General features: G+C 33.2%; 1 protein-coding gene across 6 annotated transcripts in view; it reads right to left on the bottom strand.

Moving 5' to 3' along the window:
• LOC143244926 (protein O-mannosyl-transferase Tmtc3-like) overlaps positions 1 to 20362 on the bottom strand; it is a 110296-nt gene that overhangs the window by 62278 nt on the left and 27656 nt on the right. Inside the window, exon 1 of one of the 6 annotated variants that reach the window (XM_076490502.1) lies at positions 13728 to 13881. The exons of 3 other annotated variants lie outside the window; for them this stretch is intronic. In XM_076490502.1, coding sequence (XP_076346617.1) covers positions 13728 to 13772 — 45 coding nt within the window. In that variant the 5' untranslated portion in view covers positions 13773 to 13881. Of the gene's footprint in view, positions 1 to 9564; positions 9619 to 13727; positions 13882 to 20362 lie in introns of those variants that run through there. 2 more of the 6 variants (XM_076490495.1, XM_076490511.1) reach the window with 2 other exon arrangements.

Raw genomic sequence — 20362 nt, 5'->3', positions numbered from 1 at the left:
ATGTAATTCCTTTCACTATACTTAACTGTTGCTCTAGGTTATTCTCATATGGTACCACACGTATATCCTCATGGGAAAGATTTGCTATAAGTTGAACATCTTATGAAAAGAGACTGTGATCTTTTCTGGAGGTAAGTCAGATAATACCTTGAAAATATATATGTATTGTTTTCTATTGGAATAGCTAACAATGGGGTAAGTATTGCATGCTCTTTGAAAGAGGTTACATTAAAGAATTTTTATATAATACCATGCTCTCTCAATTAGCTACTCTTTCACTTAAGTTTAGTAAGTAAAGCTTTAGTTTCCTCCAAAATATAACAAGTTAATATCAATAGGAACTTCTGTGTGAAAGTAAATAAGTGTGTATCATAATATGCAGTCACACTCTAACTGCTACATAAATTGTTGAAAAGGTCTTTCACCAAATATCAGGACTTTTCAGATCAGTTGAGATGCAACATGATGTTTGGTAGGATATTTTTTATTAGAAAATACAAATTAAGCATTTTAACAAGTTCTTAGTCAAACTGCTAAGCCAGTAAAGATACTGCGTTTGGTCTTGTGCATTTGTCAGTTTAGTTGTAGTCTAATAACAAATGAATAAATATTGTTTTGCTTTGTTTTAAATTGTTTCTAGTACATTCCTCTGTGAACTCGGTAAGAGCAAAATAATTCAGATTTACTAATACATTTTCTGTCAAACCTCTTGTTAGTAGACAGATCCTATGGGAATAATTTTAAAGGAAATCAGTGCACCTGAGAATAACAACAAATGATTTTTATATAAATACACTGTTTTAATATGGAGCTATAAACAATGTCTGCAAGAACATTGTTTATAACTTACCTTATCAGTGTAGGCATAAAACAGTTATTATGCATTGTACAAAGTTACAACAGAAAGATAATGGTTGATAATAAGGATTGCCCAATTGTACTTTTTGTTATTATAATTGTAATGTCACCCTACAGTAAAAATAGCAATGTTTTTAAACAGAGCATCTCCCATCACAAAGGGTACCTTTAAGTTATTTCTACATTTTTCAAAAGCTTAAAAAAATAATTCTAGTGTAAAGGATGTTATTGTTACCCCTTGAAGTCAGTATTCTTACAAATATTTGCTGTTCTTTTACAAATCTAAAGTACAAGGTGAAACAGAAATTACTACCCACTGATATAATATCAGATGGCTGTAACATGTAGATACTCGATACTTTGTACACTATACAATTGGTATCTATAAAAGTTAACCACTATATCAGCTAGACTGTAGCAACACTTATATAGGGAAAGCTTGGATTTTCATTTAAATAGTATTTTAAATATATCCTCAGTAGGTCATCAAAACTTTATAATAATACATACTGTGTTTCCTTTTATAACAATACCTATCTAATGACTGAGTAACAAGTTCTGTGAATGTCTATAAATATCATAGCAAAAAGTTTGAATTTCTTGTCCTTCCTTTTCATTACAACTGAAAAACCAAAACAATTGTGACAACACATTTCACTGAGGTGACAGTTTTGAACAGAGTATCTGTTTTTATAAGTATTATCAATAACTTGTAGTAATTTAAAAAACAACATAATTCTAATGCAAACAATGTTATCATTGTCACTTGAAGTTAGATTTCTTATGGAAATTTGGTGGTTCTTAAAAAAACAAAAAACAACTTAAGTACAGGATGAAGCAGGAATTACTATACAATAATAGATAAATAATAAATACTACAGTTGAATCCTCATTGTAATTAGAACTTGGTTATAAATACAACCTTTCTGTTGTCTATTGAAAACTACATTAAAAAAAGAAACAAGTAAAGAAATCACTTTAAAAAAAAGGAGGAAATGTAAGGGTGGCTAATATCAATTCTTCATAAACAATGCAGCATACAAGGCATTTGCACCATTCCTGCATAATAGCACAAAAATTAACATATAACATATATATATATATATATATATATATATATATATACACACACACATACACACACACACTGTATTTTATTTCTTGAAAGACACCCCAATTTTGGAAAAACATTTCTAAGAAACAAATATTTTGACTTGGCAACCAACACCTCGATGCAGCCTTGACTTTGTTCAGCCTACTGAGAAAACAGTCAAATATATTATATTCTTCACAGTATATCGACAATATTAAACTGAATGTTTTATGTTATTGAAAATATTTGTAATTGACCAGTAATGAGATTATGATTTGTATGAGAGGTTGTTTTGAGTAGACTTTAAGCTAGCCTCTTGTTTAACCCACCACTTTTGTCTTGGAAGATGCATGGGCATTTTAAGAAAAAAATGCATCTCGCAAGGCATAAAATACGGTAATTATTCAAACATAACCAACTTTAATTTCTTATTTTTGTCAACAAACATTCCACTATACTGATGTGTTTCTTTATTTGTTATGTATGAAGTGAAGAAATAAAAAAAAAAAATACACATTAATTTCTATTACACATATTCATAGAATAATTACTTATACAAAGTTAATTTAAAGCAATGTTTTAGACATATATGGTAAACTTAAAAAGGCCAATTTTCTACTGGTAAAGTTTTGTGTGCTTTTAGCATGGGTTGTGTCTTGGTCAAAATACCTATATGCTTATATATGCATTATATATGCTATGTATGGAGGGAATTTATTTATCAGTTATTATTAATGATTATTATATTTTCAAACAAATTCCTATGACAATCTGAGGTTGTAGCTTAAATCCTTACACACAAACTAATGCAATTAAACAATTTATAACTTCAGAAATCATCATGAATTGTATCAGCTGGTCTCCCACGACAGATTACTTTAAATCATAGTGTAAAAGATAGCAACAAGCTCAATTTCAAGAATCAGATCAGCAACCAAGGTGATTATTTGATTTACAGCCCATAATGCCCAATTGTAAATTTTATAGATACTGCAGATACAGTAGCCATCATTGAAGCTGACTATGAGGATTGTCAAAGACCATGCAAGCAGTAGATAGTGATTCTAGGCAAAAGTGAAACAGAAATATTGTAGTTATACATTACATTTAGAAAATAAAGGGTTTCAGATAAGTACAAAGCAGTAATGGCCCACCAAAGCTTAGGGTCATCATAGTGGAAGAGGGTCATAGAAGTGTCACAACCCAAACTCCATCAGTTTGTTTGAAGCCAAGCACAAAGCTACATGTTGGGCTCTCTGTGATCTGACCCCCATGGGTACTGAAATGCAGTTTCTAAGTTGTAAGTCCACAGACATACTGCTGTGCCACTGGGGGACAATTCCATCAGAAATAGAGGTGAAGAGATATACTAATACAACTAACACATCATTGTTAGTTAACACATTTTTGACCTTGTAGAGTCTGCAGAACATCACTCAAAGAAATCTGGTCAGCTGAACCAAAACTATGACTGGCTTTACAATAGCCACTAGAGAGAAGGAAAAAGAATGGGTTGAAATAGCAACTATAAGTAACATTAAAAATAATTATTTGTTTACACATATTATTTGTATGCATATATCTATACAACTTGAAATATTCCCATATGGCTTTACAATAAAAAAAGAAAAATTATAAAGCATGTATAAAATTCATAGGGTAACAAAATCCAGTCTATTTACCATTCCAGGACAGTTCATCACTCCTTGCAATTCAGCATTTATAGATGGTCTTATTGCTACAGGGTGTAAATATAGCAGCTATATATATTTTACAAGCATATACATAACATATGGTGTATTGATCAACATGCATCAATAGTGGCCACACATGCAGTACCACTATCAATAACAACATCATAGCAACTATATCAGAAGCAATAACCATCCAGTCTGCATGGAGCAACTTCAAAGGTTGTAACTGTTGCCTGATGGAGCATCATAAACCAACTACATATTTCATAAAACTAAACTGTTTTATATAGGACAGCATTGCTATTATATACATTTATGTCCACTATGGACAAAAAAACCAAAAAAAAAACATGATTATTTAAAAGGATGAAATTTAAAAAGGAGAACAGGAATGATACTAAAATATAGAAACACAATAGCTAGTTTAATGAGAAAATCAATCACCAAAAGTAATCAAACAAGACACAAGTCAGACAAAACATTGGGAATTTCAAATCCCACAATTAAAGAGCAAACAAGGTAAGTATACGAAGGTGAAGATACAGTGGACATCATTTATTCAAGCTACAAACCTCTATTTTATCTACAATATATTAAGCTAGACTTACATTTGGTGGAGTTGAAAAAGGAACTTGTAGTTTGAACATATAATGACTAAAGTATCTCCACCTTTGTATGCTTACCTTGTTTAGTATCTATTTGAGAGTTTAAAATTCCAAATTTTTTATTTATCTTGTGTATCAAAAACTTGAGCTTGTTTATTAATTTTTTTTCACTATATTTTCCCTTTAAAATAACTGTCTTGTTTCTGTAATGTTTTCATCATCCATATTTTCCTTTTAAAATTAATAATACTTTAATGGTCTTGTACAATAAAATATGATCACATTGGAAATAACTGTGGGTGCAAGTGTAGGTCTTTGTTGTTTGTTTTTTTTTTATGAAAATTGAAGCTGACACTATAACATCAAACACACAAACTGTTGAACATAAAATTTTTACTTTAAGTGAAAAGAAACATTGTTTTGTGATTATAATCACAAGTTGATATAACACAAATAGCAATGTCTTCTTGGCTTTTATTTTTAACTTTGGTAAAAGCTACTTCAAAGCTTTCCATTTGTTTGTTTTTGAATTTTGCATAAAGCTACATGAGGGTTATCTGTGCTAGCTATTCCTAATTTAACAGTGTAAGACTAGATGGAAGGCAACTAGTTGTCACCATCCATTGCCAATTCTTGGGCTATTCTTTTACCAATGGACAGTGGGATTCACTATCACACTGTAACGTCCCCACGGCTAAAAGAACAAAGATGTATGGTGCGACGGGGATTTGAACACGCAACCCTTGGATTACGAGTCAAGTGGCTTAACCACCTGGCCATGAAAAGCTATCTGTGCTAGTCATCACTAATCTGGCAGTGATAGACTAAAGGGAATGCAGCTATCGACACTATTCACTGCCAACTCTTCACCAGCAAATAATGGGATTGATCATACATTATAATGTCCCCACAGCTGTAAGGGCAAAATTGGTGAGGGGATTGGAACCCATAATCCAGAGTTTGCAAGTTGAGAGCTCTAAGTACCAAGCCATTTTTTATGGTAACTTCGATAAAGTTGAAATCTGCTAGACCAATTCCTATGAAAATTCCCAAAATCGTTTGGTGTTGACAAAAATCCTTTGAAATAAGGCTACTTTTGCTTAGGGTTATTATATTTTGAACTTTATTTCCACCATAAGAATGTTGTTCAACTTATTCATGACATGGACACCAGGAGTACTTAGAAGAAACACTAATAAACATTTTAAATCTTTTTTTACGTCCAATGGCTAAGGTCTAACCAATCATCTCTTACTCTGTCAATCACTGAATGATCTAAAATAACAAAAGCAATTACAATAAGAAAAACAAAGTATTTTATTCTTATCACGGTTTCCGATTCACAGGTTTATCTTTTTGATTAGATTCTAATGTTTTTGGATCAGCACTCTTTCTGACCACATTTACTTCAACAGTGAACGTATCCACAAAATGTGCACTTCCTACAAATGTCACACCTCTCAGTCTTGCACTTGGCAACTGAATCTCGAGTAATCACAACTTTTGCACATTCTTCTGTAGGTAAATTACTTTGGAAAAGGAAATGGACTTTTACTAAAACTGACACAAACAGGACATAAAAATTATTTTAAAAAATCGTTTGCTGGATACTGTAATGATCAAATAAGTCATCGGTTTCTCTAGATTGCCATAAAGCTCATAACATATTTTCAATGATATGGTAAGTGCTGTATTCTCAGAAAAACAATATTTCATTTTGCCTTTTACAAGTAGTGGTATTCCTGCAAACTTACGACGCTAGAAAGTAGGATGCTACCCATGATGGGCAGAGCAAAGATATTGTTGTTGTTGTTTTGAATTACGCACAAAGCTACACCATGGGCTAGTTGTGCTCTAACCACCACGGGTATCGAAACCCGGATTTTAGCGTTGTAAGTCCGCAGACATACCGCTGAGCCACTGGGGGGCAAAGCAAAGATATCTCAATGTGTAGGTTTGTGTTTAATTCAAATAAATAAATTTTTTTTTTTCTCTGCGTATCTCATTTTATTGTGTGTTAATTGATTTCTGTAAAATAAAGGTACAGGAATGTGAATATTAAAACCAAGTTTTGGACGTGTGTACCAAAGTCAAACAGTTAAAAATCTGTACGATAATAGTCCAACAACACATATTAAGAGACCCAAAGACATGTATAGAAATGCTTACGTGCGTGTAGCGTTTTCAGTGGAAAGTGATCAACCGACAAACACGTGTTAAACACGCTTACATGATTCTTGCAAGCCCTTAACTAGAGTAGGAACGGTTTTGATCACAAGTAGTTTTAATTACTTCTATCAACGGACCCGAAAATTCAATCTCCTAATTTACTGCTCGTTAAACACATTATAGCCACTAACCATGGGCAACTATAAATCATATTCATGTAATTCAACCCATGTATCTTACTGATAGTTATATATTAAAACTTGTTTTATGCAGTCGATGCACCTTTATTATACGAAGAATAGCCATAATATACTTAGGACAATCATGTTCGTGAATATACATTTGGAAAAAATAGTATGTTTTACTTCTATATGGTTAACCTACTTATTTGATAGATTTACGTGACAAAGAGTGATAAGTTTTCTCCACGTAATCAACCATTACTATGGACTGACACCGTGTTAGGTCGGAACTCTTGGATAAAAACAACTAATCAGTAGCTATGTATATTGTAGCGATAAAAATAATTAGATGAAAGCCCCCAAGTGGCACAGTGGTGCGCTGCGAACTCATACTGCTGAAAACCTGGTTTAGATACCCGTGGTGGGCAGAGCACAGATAACCCATTATGCAGCTTTGTTCCTTAATTCCAAACAAACCAAAATTCTAATTACATAAAATGTTATGTATCTATTATGACAACACCCACTTTTTGACTGTCACGAAAAAGCGCGCCAACCTTACTATCCATATGCACATGCGTGGGCACTTAGAAAATAGGAGACGAATGTAAATATACTTAGTAGACATTTTTTTTTTTTTATAAACACATTAAAATGCTATCAATGTTTTAAAACATCTAACGTTATGTGGCAGGATAATATTATAAGCTAACCGCACTCAATACTGTCAATAAATAAAATTTGTCCTTAACTAAAGCAAAAAAATCGATCAAAAGTTAGTTTTATTTCTTTATCGCATGCTAACTGAGTTAAATGATATTGTCCAGGTTTTCGAAATATATATATATATATATATATGTAATATTACGTGCAATTTTAATGTAAATATATTTTTATAAATGTAATGTATTATTTACACTTATGTATAAAATATACCATAAACAAAATGCAATATGGTACTTTATAATGTATTTAAAGACAAATCCATTTCCAGGTATCGAACCACTCAGAGAAGAAAAAAGTAGAATAAAATGCACTTGCTTCCTTAACTTTAATCTCATTTTACATAGCAAGCACTATAACGTAAGCCTTACTTTTTTCACGTAAATTATTTTATAGGCTAGGCCTACTGTCTGCTTTTTCACACATAACATTCTAATTCTGTGAAGTTGAATATATAATTAATTAATAGATGTATAGTTAATGATCTATAATTAAACAGGTCTACAATACTATATTCTAAACTAAATGTTAATTGAAACTCGGCCAAAAATGTGAATTCTGCATAGATCTTATACGTGTGACGTATATATAACGATAATGTTACTAGTAAGGAAGAAGACGATAGACGCGTATATCAACGAAAAATTGTCGTTTCGCGCACCTTCACGTGAGAGAAGCGTGACCTGCGCAGTGAACACGGCAAACAAACAAGAAAACAGAGATTGAATTATGTGTATATATATATATATATTTACATATAGGATGAACTTGATAAAGGCTCTCAGTAAAAAAGGGCCACAAGACGTAAGAAACTTAATGTAAAAAAAGTGTTCAAAATTTGAAAAACACACGTCTATAACTAAAACTATTATTATTTGTAACGTTTTTGTCAGAAAGGTTGCTAATATGGATAACGTATTTGTTACAAACGTGTGTTTTAAAATTTTTGAAAACCTTAATAAAGATTTAGCTAATGTTAGTTTAGTTCTAAGGCAAGTGGAGTAATAGATTTCGGGCTCTGCGATTAAAATTCATCTGCATTATTCTATAAATCCAGTATTTAAAGAAGTACTGTTATAATACACATAGTAATTTGACAGCAAATGTTTTTCGAATCTAATACGCTGTAACCCTGTGACGAAGACTGCATACAGATCTAGCTACAGTCATTATACTAGTCTTAAACTAAGAAGAAATACCATAAAATAGAGAACGCTGCAGTAGATAGCGACACACATTATTAGAGCAACTGGTAAAAAAAGGTTTCTAAATATCATGAGAAGTACATCAAATTAAGCACCGTACGTAGCTCTAAGAAATGTTTGTGTGAAAACAAGCCTCATAAATGGTATTTTTAGTAACAAATAATAATGCAATCATGAGGTAACACAAGTCCAAACGTCATCTATCGTTCTTTAAACCTTGCTGCATTACAATACTTTTTTCTGTTTTCTTTGGGAGTACCCCAGCAGGTACCGCTCCTTATATAATCTTCCTACCCGTTCTGCTCAGACTCTTATGTTACATTCAAACCTTACCTTTTCGGTTGTGCTTTCCTGAATCTTGTTTTAGTTATTCGAGTACCAAGTTTAAACCGTCCAGTTGATCCTACATAAATTTAATACTTCTTTTAGCGAGCATTACATTATATGTAAACATTACATCTGTCAGCCCTTTTCCATTGATCAGGTGTAATTTCGAAACACATATTCTAGGGTTTGCTGTAAACAAGTTAGGCGACATATGTTCTCCATGTATAACTTCTCTTCCTATTTTTATCATCGCAGACATCTTTATATACGTGTGTGTGTGTGTGTGTGTGTGTGTGTGTACGTATTCTGGATGTTCAGATCCTGTAAGAGATGTAACATATCTTACTATGATGCCTATTGTCCTCAACATAACCAAAAGGTCTTTGTACTCGAGAAAGTCGTAAGCTCTTTCGTGGTTTATAAACCTGAAGCACAGATCTACCTAATATTCACTTGCTTTCTCAATTAGCTGTCTAATAATTTGTAATCAGTTCTGGGGTATCTTTTTTCCAAATCCAGCTTGTTGGATGACACCCACAACGTACACTGATACAGACTGTACAACTTTTGTAAAAAAAAATATACATACGTGACATCAGGATTATGTAATTAACTTGTTGTCTGTCTTTAAGACTATTAAAACAAATTTAATATTGACATAAACATCTTTTATGTTTAATATTAAGATGAAAATAGGGCATCACTCACAACGACTTCTCGAAGAACAGAGCATAAGATTCTCATCATCTTGTATTTCGACACTTTTGGAACTGATAAAAAAAAATCACAACAAGAAGTGGAAAATGCAATAAATAAAATGATAATACAACAATGAAATAAGTAAGAGTAAAAAATTACACTTCCTAAAACACAACGCTTCACATGTTTGTGATATTCAAATTGAAGGAATTCAAAACGTTTTTTAGTACGATGAAATAAAGTTTTCTTTAAGAACAAACATCGTTTCTGTCTCCACTATAATTAGTTACAAAAGGTAAAATGAAATATGCCCATATTCCAACTTTTACAAATGCTCTGTAATTGTTTATTTTTTCTTGCATTAAGTCCTTTAATCAGTAGAATGATGCGAACATCTCCGCCACATCACAGGGAACGCTTCCGAAAAGTAAATCCGTTTCTAAGCAATATGTGGAATACAAACAGAACGCACAAGTATAAAGATGCATAATAAAAACAATCTAAATTTCACACCAACGGCTCATTGAGTGCATAAAGAATTTAATATGTAAATAATAGAATGAGAAGATAGGTTGGTTCATTGTGCGAGTCCTACTGTTCCTTGGGATAACAAAATACTGAGCTCAAATCAGTACTCAGTATTAGGTATTGAAACTTTCAAAATTAATTGATTAAAATTGTATAAATAGCTCTATTTAACGCAAGAACAGGGAAAATTCAACAATTCGCTACTTCATTCATAAAGACCGCTTGATGCTGTCGGCATTACTGATGGCGGCCTGTCTGTGAGTGTTGTTGCCCAGAAAATGAGAGGTTCTGCCTCAACAGCAAGCAGAATAGCCCAAAGAAACCGGTTCTGTGAAGAGCAGAACACATCCTGAAAGACAGAGTCACAGAGTCATCAAACAAGCCCAGGACCATTATATCTGTTTGATTAATCTTAAAGCCAATACAGAAGTGTTAATGCAAAACCACACAGTGCAAAGATTATAATGACTGCAAGAAAACAATGATGAAGTCTTGCTGTGGCCATTATTTATCACGACCACAGTTGAATAGAATATATGTGGAACTGAGTTGCTAATAATGGACACAGCCAAACTTCGCCAGCAGGTTGTAGCTAGAATGAAAGAGCGGCAGAATAATCCCACAGTAACCTATTTACAGGCTGGTCAGGTCTATGCTTCAACAATACCAGGATTGTCTTAATGCTCAGACAGGTAATACCAGACACTAATTCGATAATGCTTTTATTTTAACAGTGTGTGTCAAGTTTCGTACTGAAAAATTATATTTCTTCCCACCCCCTAGGGTCATTGGCCTTTTTAACGCTATTTAAGTTTTTAATTTAAAACAACAAAACAAATTATAATTTGTTTTCTTTTAACATTATTCAAGTTTACGAATTTTAATAGTTAAGTTTTTATCGGTTGTTTGGCGCAGACAGCGTAGTTGCTTTGCGCCATAAAACGCCAACCAACCAGCCCCCTAGCAGCACAGCGATACGTCTCTAGACTTACAACGGAGGTTTCGATACCCGTGGGAAGCAGAGCACAGAATGCCCATTGTGTAGCTTTGTGCTTAATTACAAACAAATCATATTTCTTCGAACTTTAGTTTTGTGAATATTTTCTATAACATTTCTATAGTAATATATTACATCCATTAGATCTCAATGTTGCGTTTCTTTTGGTATATTTCTCATGAGCAATTGAAATACTACTGAACCAGGTGGTAATAAGCACTAAGAAATAGTCTAGTAAACCACACACAAAAATTATTCTTTCTGTTTTGTTTTTTCCTCAAAATTTAATGCGTATATTAGTTTTGTTTTTAATCAGTCTTTATATTTCACTGTTGAAATTTTTCGTTGTGAAGATATTGTAGTCCAAAAATTTTACGTAAGAGTAAATCAAGGAAACAAAAGTTTAAACTCCGCTCAGTGCAACATAACTTATTTTCGTACGGTCATCATTTATCTGCACATCTCTTTATACCAAAATCACGAACCGCTTATTTTCAATAAAGTATACAGTTACGTAGTTAAGGGTAACTGGCCAAAGAACAAAAAATGTAGGTAGACTCGGCATGGTCAGGTGGGTTAAGGCGTTTGACTCCTGATCCGAGGGTCGCGGGTTCGAATCCCCGTCGCACCAAACATGCTCGCCGTTTCGGCCGTGGAGCCGTTATAATGTGACGGTCATTCTCGGTTTTCGTTGGTAAAAGAATAGCCCAACAGTTGGCGGTAAGTGGTGATGACTAGCTGCCTTCCATCTAGTCTTACACTACAAAATTAGGGACGGCTAGCGCAGATAGCCCTCGTGTAGCTTTGCGCGAAATTCAAACCAAAATGTAGGCATCACTTCGTTTAGGTGTGGTGAAATAACAGTATATAAATACAGTACATCTGTTCCTTTAACGTCCGATCTGTTTTCTGTTTTTGGCCAATTCTTCACGTTTTCATCACATGTGATAATCTTCTGTTTACGACATAATAAGGCAGTTACTTTTATATAAAAGTGAACAAACACTTGATTACGAGGTGTAAGAAGTATTACAGAAACAGGTGCAGGAGTAAACAACATCTCTACTACGGAGTACAAAATAGTCACTTCTCTTCAGTGCCTCTTGAGGATCTAGCGCCCTCTAGCAAAGCTCTTTTGTACTGTAAATAAAAGTACTAAAACTAGTTTGTGTAGGTAACCTGCTGAGAAAGTATTGTTAACACATACTGGTGTCGGACACCGATCATTTTGGCCAAATCGTTAAACCATTCTCCGATTTAAAATATTGTTCAAGACTGAACATTCCTCTTGGTTAAAAACCTATACAATAATAACCATAAACGTTAATAGCAATATGCAATTTTCTACACCTGGCGGAAGTATCGCAAATATCAGATTTATTAACAAATTTATTAATCCCTGGCCATTGTTAATTTCAAATTTTAAAAAGAAATATAGAGAAAATTGTAGCAAATAAAATAAGAATCAAGTATGTGGCTAGATATTTGGTTTAAAACGTTATATTCTCTTTAGAACAATTACAATCAAATACAAATTAAGTATTTTACCACATACAGAAACACTAATACTGCGATTATTATATTTCAGCATACTTAACACGAATTTGGGAACTATATTTTAAGCATTGGTCTTTACACACCCGGTAACACAATTTAAATGAAAAACGAAAACTTTGACCTCACGTGCACTGTTGTTTTGTTTACTTTTAATCATTCCAATATAAAACAATATCCTACGTGAGCATCACATTTAGTACAAATATATTAACTCAAAAATCGAGTAATTTTAATTAACGAAGATAAACGTATACTTCAACTTATCTGTACCAGAATGGTACAAATGTCATATAAATCCTTGTTAACTTTTAACTTTAAAACGCACTTTGGTAACTCCACGAGCTGGAAATATGACTATTATTTGCCATGCAAATATGTAAGAAATACACGGATAGGTAGATACAGATCTCAAGCTCACATTCTTGAAGCTGTAAGTATTAACATCAAGGGCGTAGATCCTGGGGGGGGATGGAGGGTATACATTCCCCCTTAATTTTAAGTGGAGGGTATGGTGCATTCAATCACCCCCCCCTACAGTTTAGTCTGTTGAATTGTTTTATTGCATCACAGGCCTACAAATTGTGTGTTTGTTCTTGTGATTCTCGTGTTGTTACCAATCCAATTACATATTAAGCCTAGATGCAGGCTTTTTCAGTAGCCGAAATGTACATCTTTAATACAGGCGTGCTTCTAAGCTTTTCGATGTGAGCGATAGTTCGTAAGCATCAGTCAGTAGGCCTAAGTATACATGCAAGTATCGTGGCAACAAGATTACTCTGACTGCATGTTTACAGCTTTCAGGTTTACGTAATCAGAGATTACCAATTTGCAAATTGAACAGTCCACATAAGTGGTTGCAAAAATCATCCCCCCCCCCATTGGGTATAAAAAATCTACGTTCCTGATTAACATTATCCCGTTTTACTTGACAGGTGTCTTACTGTTTTATAATACATTTTAATTGATATATAAAAGTAAATGTAATATTTACATAATTAAGCTCAGTAAAGAATAAATAAGAATAATAATCCTGAAAGAGTTTGAAGACCTGAAAATACGACCCAACTGAAGCAGGAAGACTTCAACTTACCCTTGTTTGTTTGCGCGGGGAACGGGCAGACTGGCGTGGGGCCATCTACACTGTTTACTGATTTCACGGTGTTGAACCACAACGTGAACACGTACAGAAGTTGAATAAGGTATGCTCTCATTCGTATCGGTCGTTCAACGTATATTCGTCACAAGATGGAGCCAGTCCATTTAAGCAGGTAAAAGGGGTGTCGAGAACTCTACGACAACGGCGCTATCTAACGGCGGTAAATTTAGTAAGTATATATATATATATATTAATTATTAAGAAAGTCTAATAACGATGATAAAGACGGTTGACAAAACAAAAAAAATATTTTACTTACAAGGTTCGAACGTTTCGGAATACATTCATTGCATCTTCAACGAAATCTTAAAATTATGTTATAAAGATAACTTATCAACTAAACCTCTAATATCACAACGATAAGTTTATTTAGTTTTTTAAAGAGAAGCGGTAAACGGAAGGACAGAACGAAAAAACAAATATATATATATATATAACAACTGATTTTACGTGTGAAAAATCTAAACTAATTTTAGATCTAAAAGTTTTACGAGTCGTTAAGAGTCGGATGGTATTCATCTACGAGTAAACATTCTTTAACGGAGTGTTCGAGTTCTAAAAATTCCCCGGTTATGATAGCGAAACCCTTAAATGAAATATTGTGACCCGTGATTTTAGAACGAGAAAGAATGGCTGGTTTTAAGTTCTGGACGGTTGGTTCTGTTTGATACTTTTAAATGTTCACACACTAGTTTTTAAATGGCATTTTGTTTAGCACTTGTACGTGACCTTGTAATTAAAATATTTTATGTTTTATTAAGAGTTACCAGACTTTACCAAACCAATCATGAATCGACTGCTAGTGTTAAGAAAGTTCACGACATATCAAGCACAATAGTGCCCATTGCAGAAAGTTTAAAAGACACCATCGTCAAAATAACTGAAGTTAAACAATACATTTTCTATCCAAATCTAATTAAATGTCAGTAACTAGAAGATCTTCAGACCCAGATTTAATGTACAACTGTTTAGAGTTTTAGGTTCAATTTTTTAATAAAGTGAATTTAAACATTTTAAACGCTAACAAATATTACTTCTACCTCCACACACTGTCCTTGTCGTAGTTTATACTTAGTTCATTTATTTATTAATCCTATAAGGACAACTTATGATATTTGGTTTAAAACAGTTTTAATAATTTTTGTCATACTTTATACTTAGTTCATTCACTTATTAATCCTATAAGGACAACTTATGATATTTGGTTTAAAACAGTTTTAATAATTTTTGTCATAGTTTATACTTCGTTCATTCACTTAATCCTATAAGAAGAACTTATGATATTTGGTTTAAAACAGTTTTACTCATTTTTGTCATAGTTTATACTTCGTTCATTCACTTATTAATCCTATAAGAACTTGTGATATTTGGTTTAAAACAGTTTTAATCATTTTTGTCATATTTCATACTTAGTTCATTCATTTATTAATCCCATATGGACAACTTATGATATTTGGTTTACAATAGTTTTAATCATTTTTATCATAGTTCATACTTAGTTCATTCGTTTATTACTATCATAAGGACAACTTATGATATTTGGTTTAAAACAGTTTTAATCATTTCTATCATGGTTTGTACTTAGTTTATTCATTTATTAATCATATAAGGACAACTTACGATATTTGGTTTAAATCAGTTTTAATCATTTTTATCATAGTATATACTTAGTTCATTCATTTATTAATATCATAAGGACAACTTACGATATTTGGTTTAAATCAGTTTTAATCATTTTTGTCATATTTCATACTTAGTTCATTCATCTATTAATCCCATAAGGACAACTTATGAAATTTGGTTTAAAACAGTTTTAATCATTTTTATCATAGTTTATACTTAGTTTATTCATTTATTAATCCCATAAGGAGAACTTGTGACATTTGGTTTAAAACAGTTTTAATCATTTCTATCATGGTTTGTACTTAGTTTATTCATTTATTAATCATATAAGGACAACTTACGATATTTGGTTTAAATCAGTTTTAATCATTTTTATCATAGTATATACTTAGTTAATTCATTTATTAATATCATAAGGACAACTTACGATATTTGGTTCAAATCAGTTTTAATCGTTTTTGTTATAGTTTAAACTTAGTTCATTCATTTATTAATCCCATAAGGACAACTTATGATATTTGGTTCAAATCAGTTTTAATCAGTTTTATCATAGTTTATACTTTGTTCAGACACGTGTGTTAATCACACTGGCAGATTCACAAGAAATCATTGAGGTTTACATTATGAAAAATTGAATTATAATCAAACATAACACGGTATGTATAAATATATACAGGTTTTCAAAAAGGGCGTTAACCCTGACGAATTAGGGAGGGAGAAACTTAAATGCCCCCTAGTACCCTTGAATATGTATCGTCACACCGGCCAACAATAAGAGCCAATATAACGTGCTTCATCCTAGTGAAAGATGTACGAGCATTGGAAAATTCAATCTTCTAACGTTCTTCACCGCACTTTTTATCAAACCGGTTAGTAACCCCGCCCGAAGCTAAAAAGGGTGATATACTGCAAATAATCATACAGTATGCCTTCCTTTACTTATACGCAACTCAAATATCTCAAAGCATGTCAAACTTAGTACTCCAATAAATAACTTTTGGTGCATGTTAATTATAAAGGTTCCAGCCAGTTATTAATACCTTGGGAGCAACAAAATACACCATGTAATGCAATGAATATTACAATTTTAGTGCATTGAGGGAATAAATTAATCACTGGTTAGGGATAACAGTACAGTTAAAGGTCATCTATTATGTATATTTCACGTATTAAAAGACTAGAATATGAATACAGGTTGCAAGTACAAGTAGCATAGATCAAAGTGACAACAACAGGCAGATGGATTTCATAATGTTTTTCTTGCACTTTCCTCGCTTGCTATTTCATTGTAATCTTGTTGTAAGTATGCGTATGTCGTACACAATTGTGTAAAACAGTAACGTGACAGTAAAAAAACAACAACAGCGCAATGGTACTACGAAATAAAAACCCACCAATTACAACTTTTGTATTCTTTCTATGCTTACAACGAGAAACTTGTAAGAGAAGAAATTGTTTGATTGAGAACAGAACTATGGGTTAGTTTGTTTATTGTAAAGAATATGTCAATGTTTGAGTAGCGTTTTAATTATTTTTCTTCTTTAGATCATTTTGACAAATGGTTCACTAAACTGAACTGTTTTCAGGTCGGATGTTTTCAAACAGTACATACTTTTGTTTCTGCAGTTGTAGTTATGTAAACAATTGAAAATGCCTGAAAATGCAGGCACAATCCATACGTATATGTATACAGTGGTTGCGTACAATATGTTAAAACGATCTTAGAGTCCTACCACATCTTTACAGCCCAAGCCTTTTACTCCTGATATGCACAACTTAACAGCAGCTCTTAATTTTCATTGGAAAATGTTACGTCGTACCAGTACCCATTTTATTCCCAGATGCTTGAGGTAAGCGGCGGTTGTATAAATATATCGTGGAAACAATTTGTGTCGCTTTTCCATACCGGAGCCTTCTTGATTATATTGTGGACAGTTGTCTGGGACACGCACACGGTTTATGTATGCTACTGACCTTTCTGTTTTTGTATCCATACGTGTTACAAAACGCCAGATTTGCTTACCACGGCTGTGGCACGACGTTACGAAAATCTCTTTCTGAAAGGCCCTGGTACCCCATGATTATACGTAATCCTTTGTTGTCCAATAAAATTAATAGAAAGAATATCACCACCTTAGAAATTCCATACCCCCCGATCTGAACTGAGCATATCTTTACGATCTGAATGTATGGATATTTTGCATGGGAAAGGACTAGACAGTCACATACTCTTTCCAAAAAATCGATAAATTTTCAGTGGCACCACCCTAACTACGTAACGAACATGTCAATATTTGATGCATTCCACCCCACAACGACTTTATATCAGATGCGGTTGTTACCCAACGTGCTGAAATGTATATTTAAAGTCGTTTCAACACAATATACGCAACAATCATATATGTTACAATACAATCTTTATAAATTATACGGAAAGCACTAACTATAACAAAACCAAGCTTAGCTACAATGTCATTCTTCATTCATATACTTACTCTATTTTGCATGAAACTATACAGGCTATTTTGCCATATATGCACGATAACATTAAAGGGTTAAGTTAAATCGGAAACAAAAAGTTATTAACAGCATCAAAATGTCATTTTATTTATATTTAATTAAGAAATTTCGCCCAGTTACACTGAAGAAATAATTAACTATGTCGGGCCGCTTGGAGATTTATTGCTGCTTAATTAATTAACAATGCCAAATACAAACATTACAAATTCGATATTTTTCGAATCTTACACGTGGTCTGTGTTTTAAATAAAGGACACCACTGAATGTAAATACATAAAAACATGTATATGTTGACTAATTACAGCGGGTAAACTAGTTTTGAAGAACGCTGTACGCACTAATATGCGTCAACCAAAACTCCACGAATCTCAAAAGAAATTCCTCACCTTTCACGTGACAGACAAACCACCGTTCCAAATTCTCAGTAAATTACCGACATACGTCACATTGAATATTCGACTACTTTGCATGTACAACAGCTTGCCGTTAGCAGCACAATCAAGTCTTTCAATCAGAACTTTGACTTCAAAACAAGATTATATGACATTGGAGTGGACTTACACAGATTGATAATTACCAAGAAATTGCTAGTGCTGTTAACAAAGTATCATTAGTGAAAGCTGGTGAAAACTGTACTTGTAAAAAAATAAAATAAAAAAAATAAAGTAAATGTTAACTTTGTTTCATTTTTATCATGTATCATTATGATACAGTGGCTCTGGTTAGCTGAGACGTAAGTACTTTGCCTCCAAACAATATACACATATATAGACAGTAAATGTCTATCTTGGTTTCAGATTCTTAAGGCTCGTTCTTAACCACCACTTGTTCAACAGGTGATAAAGCATTTGTCTGCATGTTCTCAGAGTTTACTTAGTGAATATAAGACACAAAGACACACATCTGGCACAGGTATGTCAACAGTTTCTATGACTGCTCAAACATATATATCTGTTTCAGAAAGGGGAAAGACTATAAACTGTTAAACAAACATAAGCAATGAATGATTTATCGCGGCCTAAGATCAAAGTCTCGAAATCATTTAAGAAACATTCGTGTTGGCCGAAACTGAAGTCGGAATTTAATGCGAGATAAGGTCACAAATTTTTATCGTCATTGAAGTGAAATTGGAGACAAACTGCATTAGACATCTGTCGTATCTCAGTTGATAAAGGACGGAATTATGTCATTTTAGAAATTATGATTATTCAAGATACATTTGATGTCTAGTGTATATTTTCAAGTTTCTGCGATGCTGAAAAGAAAAACACAAAAAGAAACAATCAATCAGTTTATTTTATTACCAATAAGGCACAAAACGGAAACGAGTGGAGTTTCGACTCACTGAATCATAAACGAGTTCCTCTGTGTAGACAGTTATAGGGAAATACGTTTCAGTTGTGCAGTAACGAATTTTGTAAGCAAAGGTTTCCCTAATAAAACGTGAAAAATTCCTACATGCAAAGGCTTAGATTGCACCACTGAATCATATTGTAGATAACAACACGTAACTTACCCTGTTTGCTGGTTGGCTGATTGTGAAGCAAAAATATGCACAGTGGCCTGTGATCCGCCCATCGCGAATAACGAAACCGGATATTTAGCGTTGTAAGCCCGCAAATGTATCACTTAGCCAATGAAATATTAGTAATTACTAATGTAGTAACGATAAAAACATAGGCCTAATTCTGATGTGTAATAAATAAAAATAATAAAATATTGCGTCTCATCAAATTAAATCAATTCAAACTGAACCAGTTGTTGTTAAAGCAGCTGACGATATAAATATCATGTCGAACACTACAGTCTCTTGCATCCTACCCAGCCTTATACTTTATACTTATTTAGTTTCACTCACTGGCCCGGCCTGGCCAAGCGTGTTAAGGCGTGCGACTCGTAATCTGAGGGTCGCGGGTTCGCATCCCCGTCGCGCCAAACATGCTCGCCCTTTTAGCCGTGGGGGCAATATAATGTGACGGCTAATCCCACTATTCGTTGGTAAAAGAGTAGCCCAAGAGTTGGCGGTAGGTGGTGATGACTAGCTGCCTTCCCTCTAGTCCTACACTGCTAAATTAGGGACGGCTGGCACAGATAGCCCTCGAGTAGCTTTGTGCGAAATTCAAAAAACAAACTTTCATTCATAAGCTATTAAGATATAACATGTTTCCAATGTAACAAAAAACTACCTTTCGATTTTAAAATGGCGATAGAATACTTTGCTCTTAATAGTTTCCTAAATACATGTAAGTGCAAGATGTACATGAGAATAAAACGTAATCAAAGACTCGCAACTGCATACATTTCCTCAGGAACAGTCCTTCTGTGGGAAAATAATTATTGAAATGTGAATCTGTAAAGGTTTACAATAGTAATCACGCACGTTAATATTGAAAACCTATGAATATTGGTGATGTCGTACTTTAATA

Source organism: Tachypleus tridentatus, chromosome 1, assembly GCF_004210375.1.
Source record: "Tachypleus tridentatus isolate NWPU-2018 chromosome 1, ASM421037v1, whole genome shotgun sequence".
Classification (NCBI taxonomy): domain Eukaryota; kingdom Metazoa; phylum Arthropoda; class Merostomata; order Xiphosura; family Limulidae; genus Tachypleus; species Tachypleus tridentatus.
This window is presented reverse-complemented; position numbering and strand designations above follow the sequence as displayed.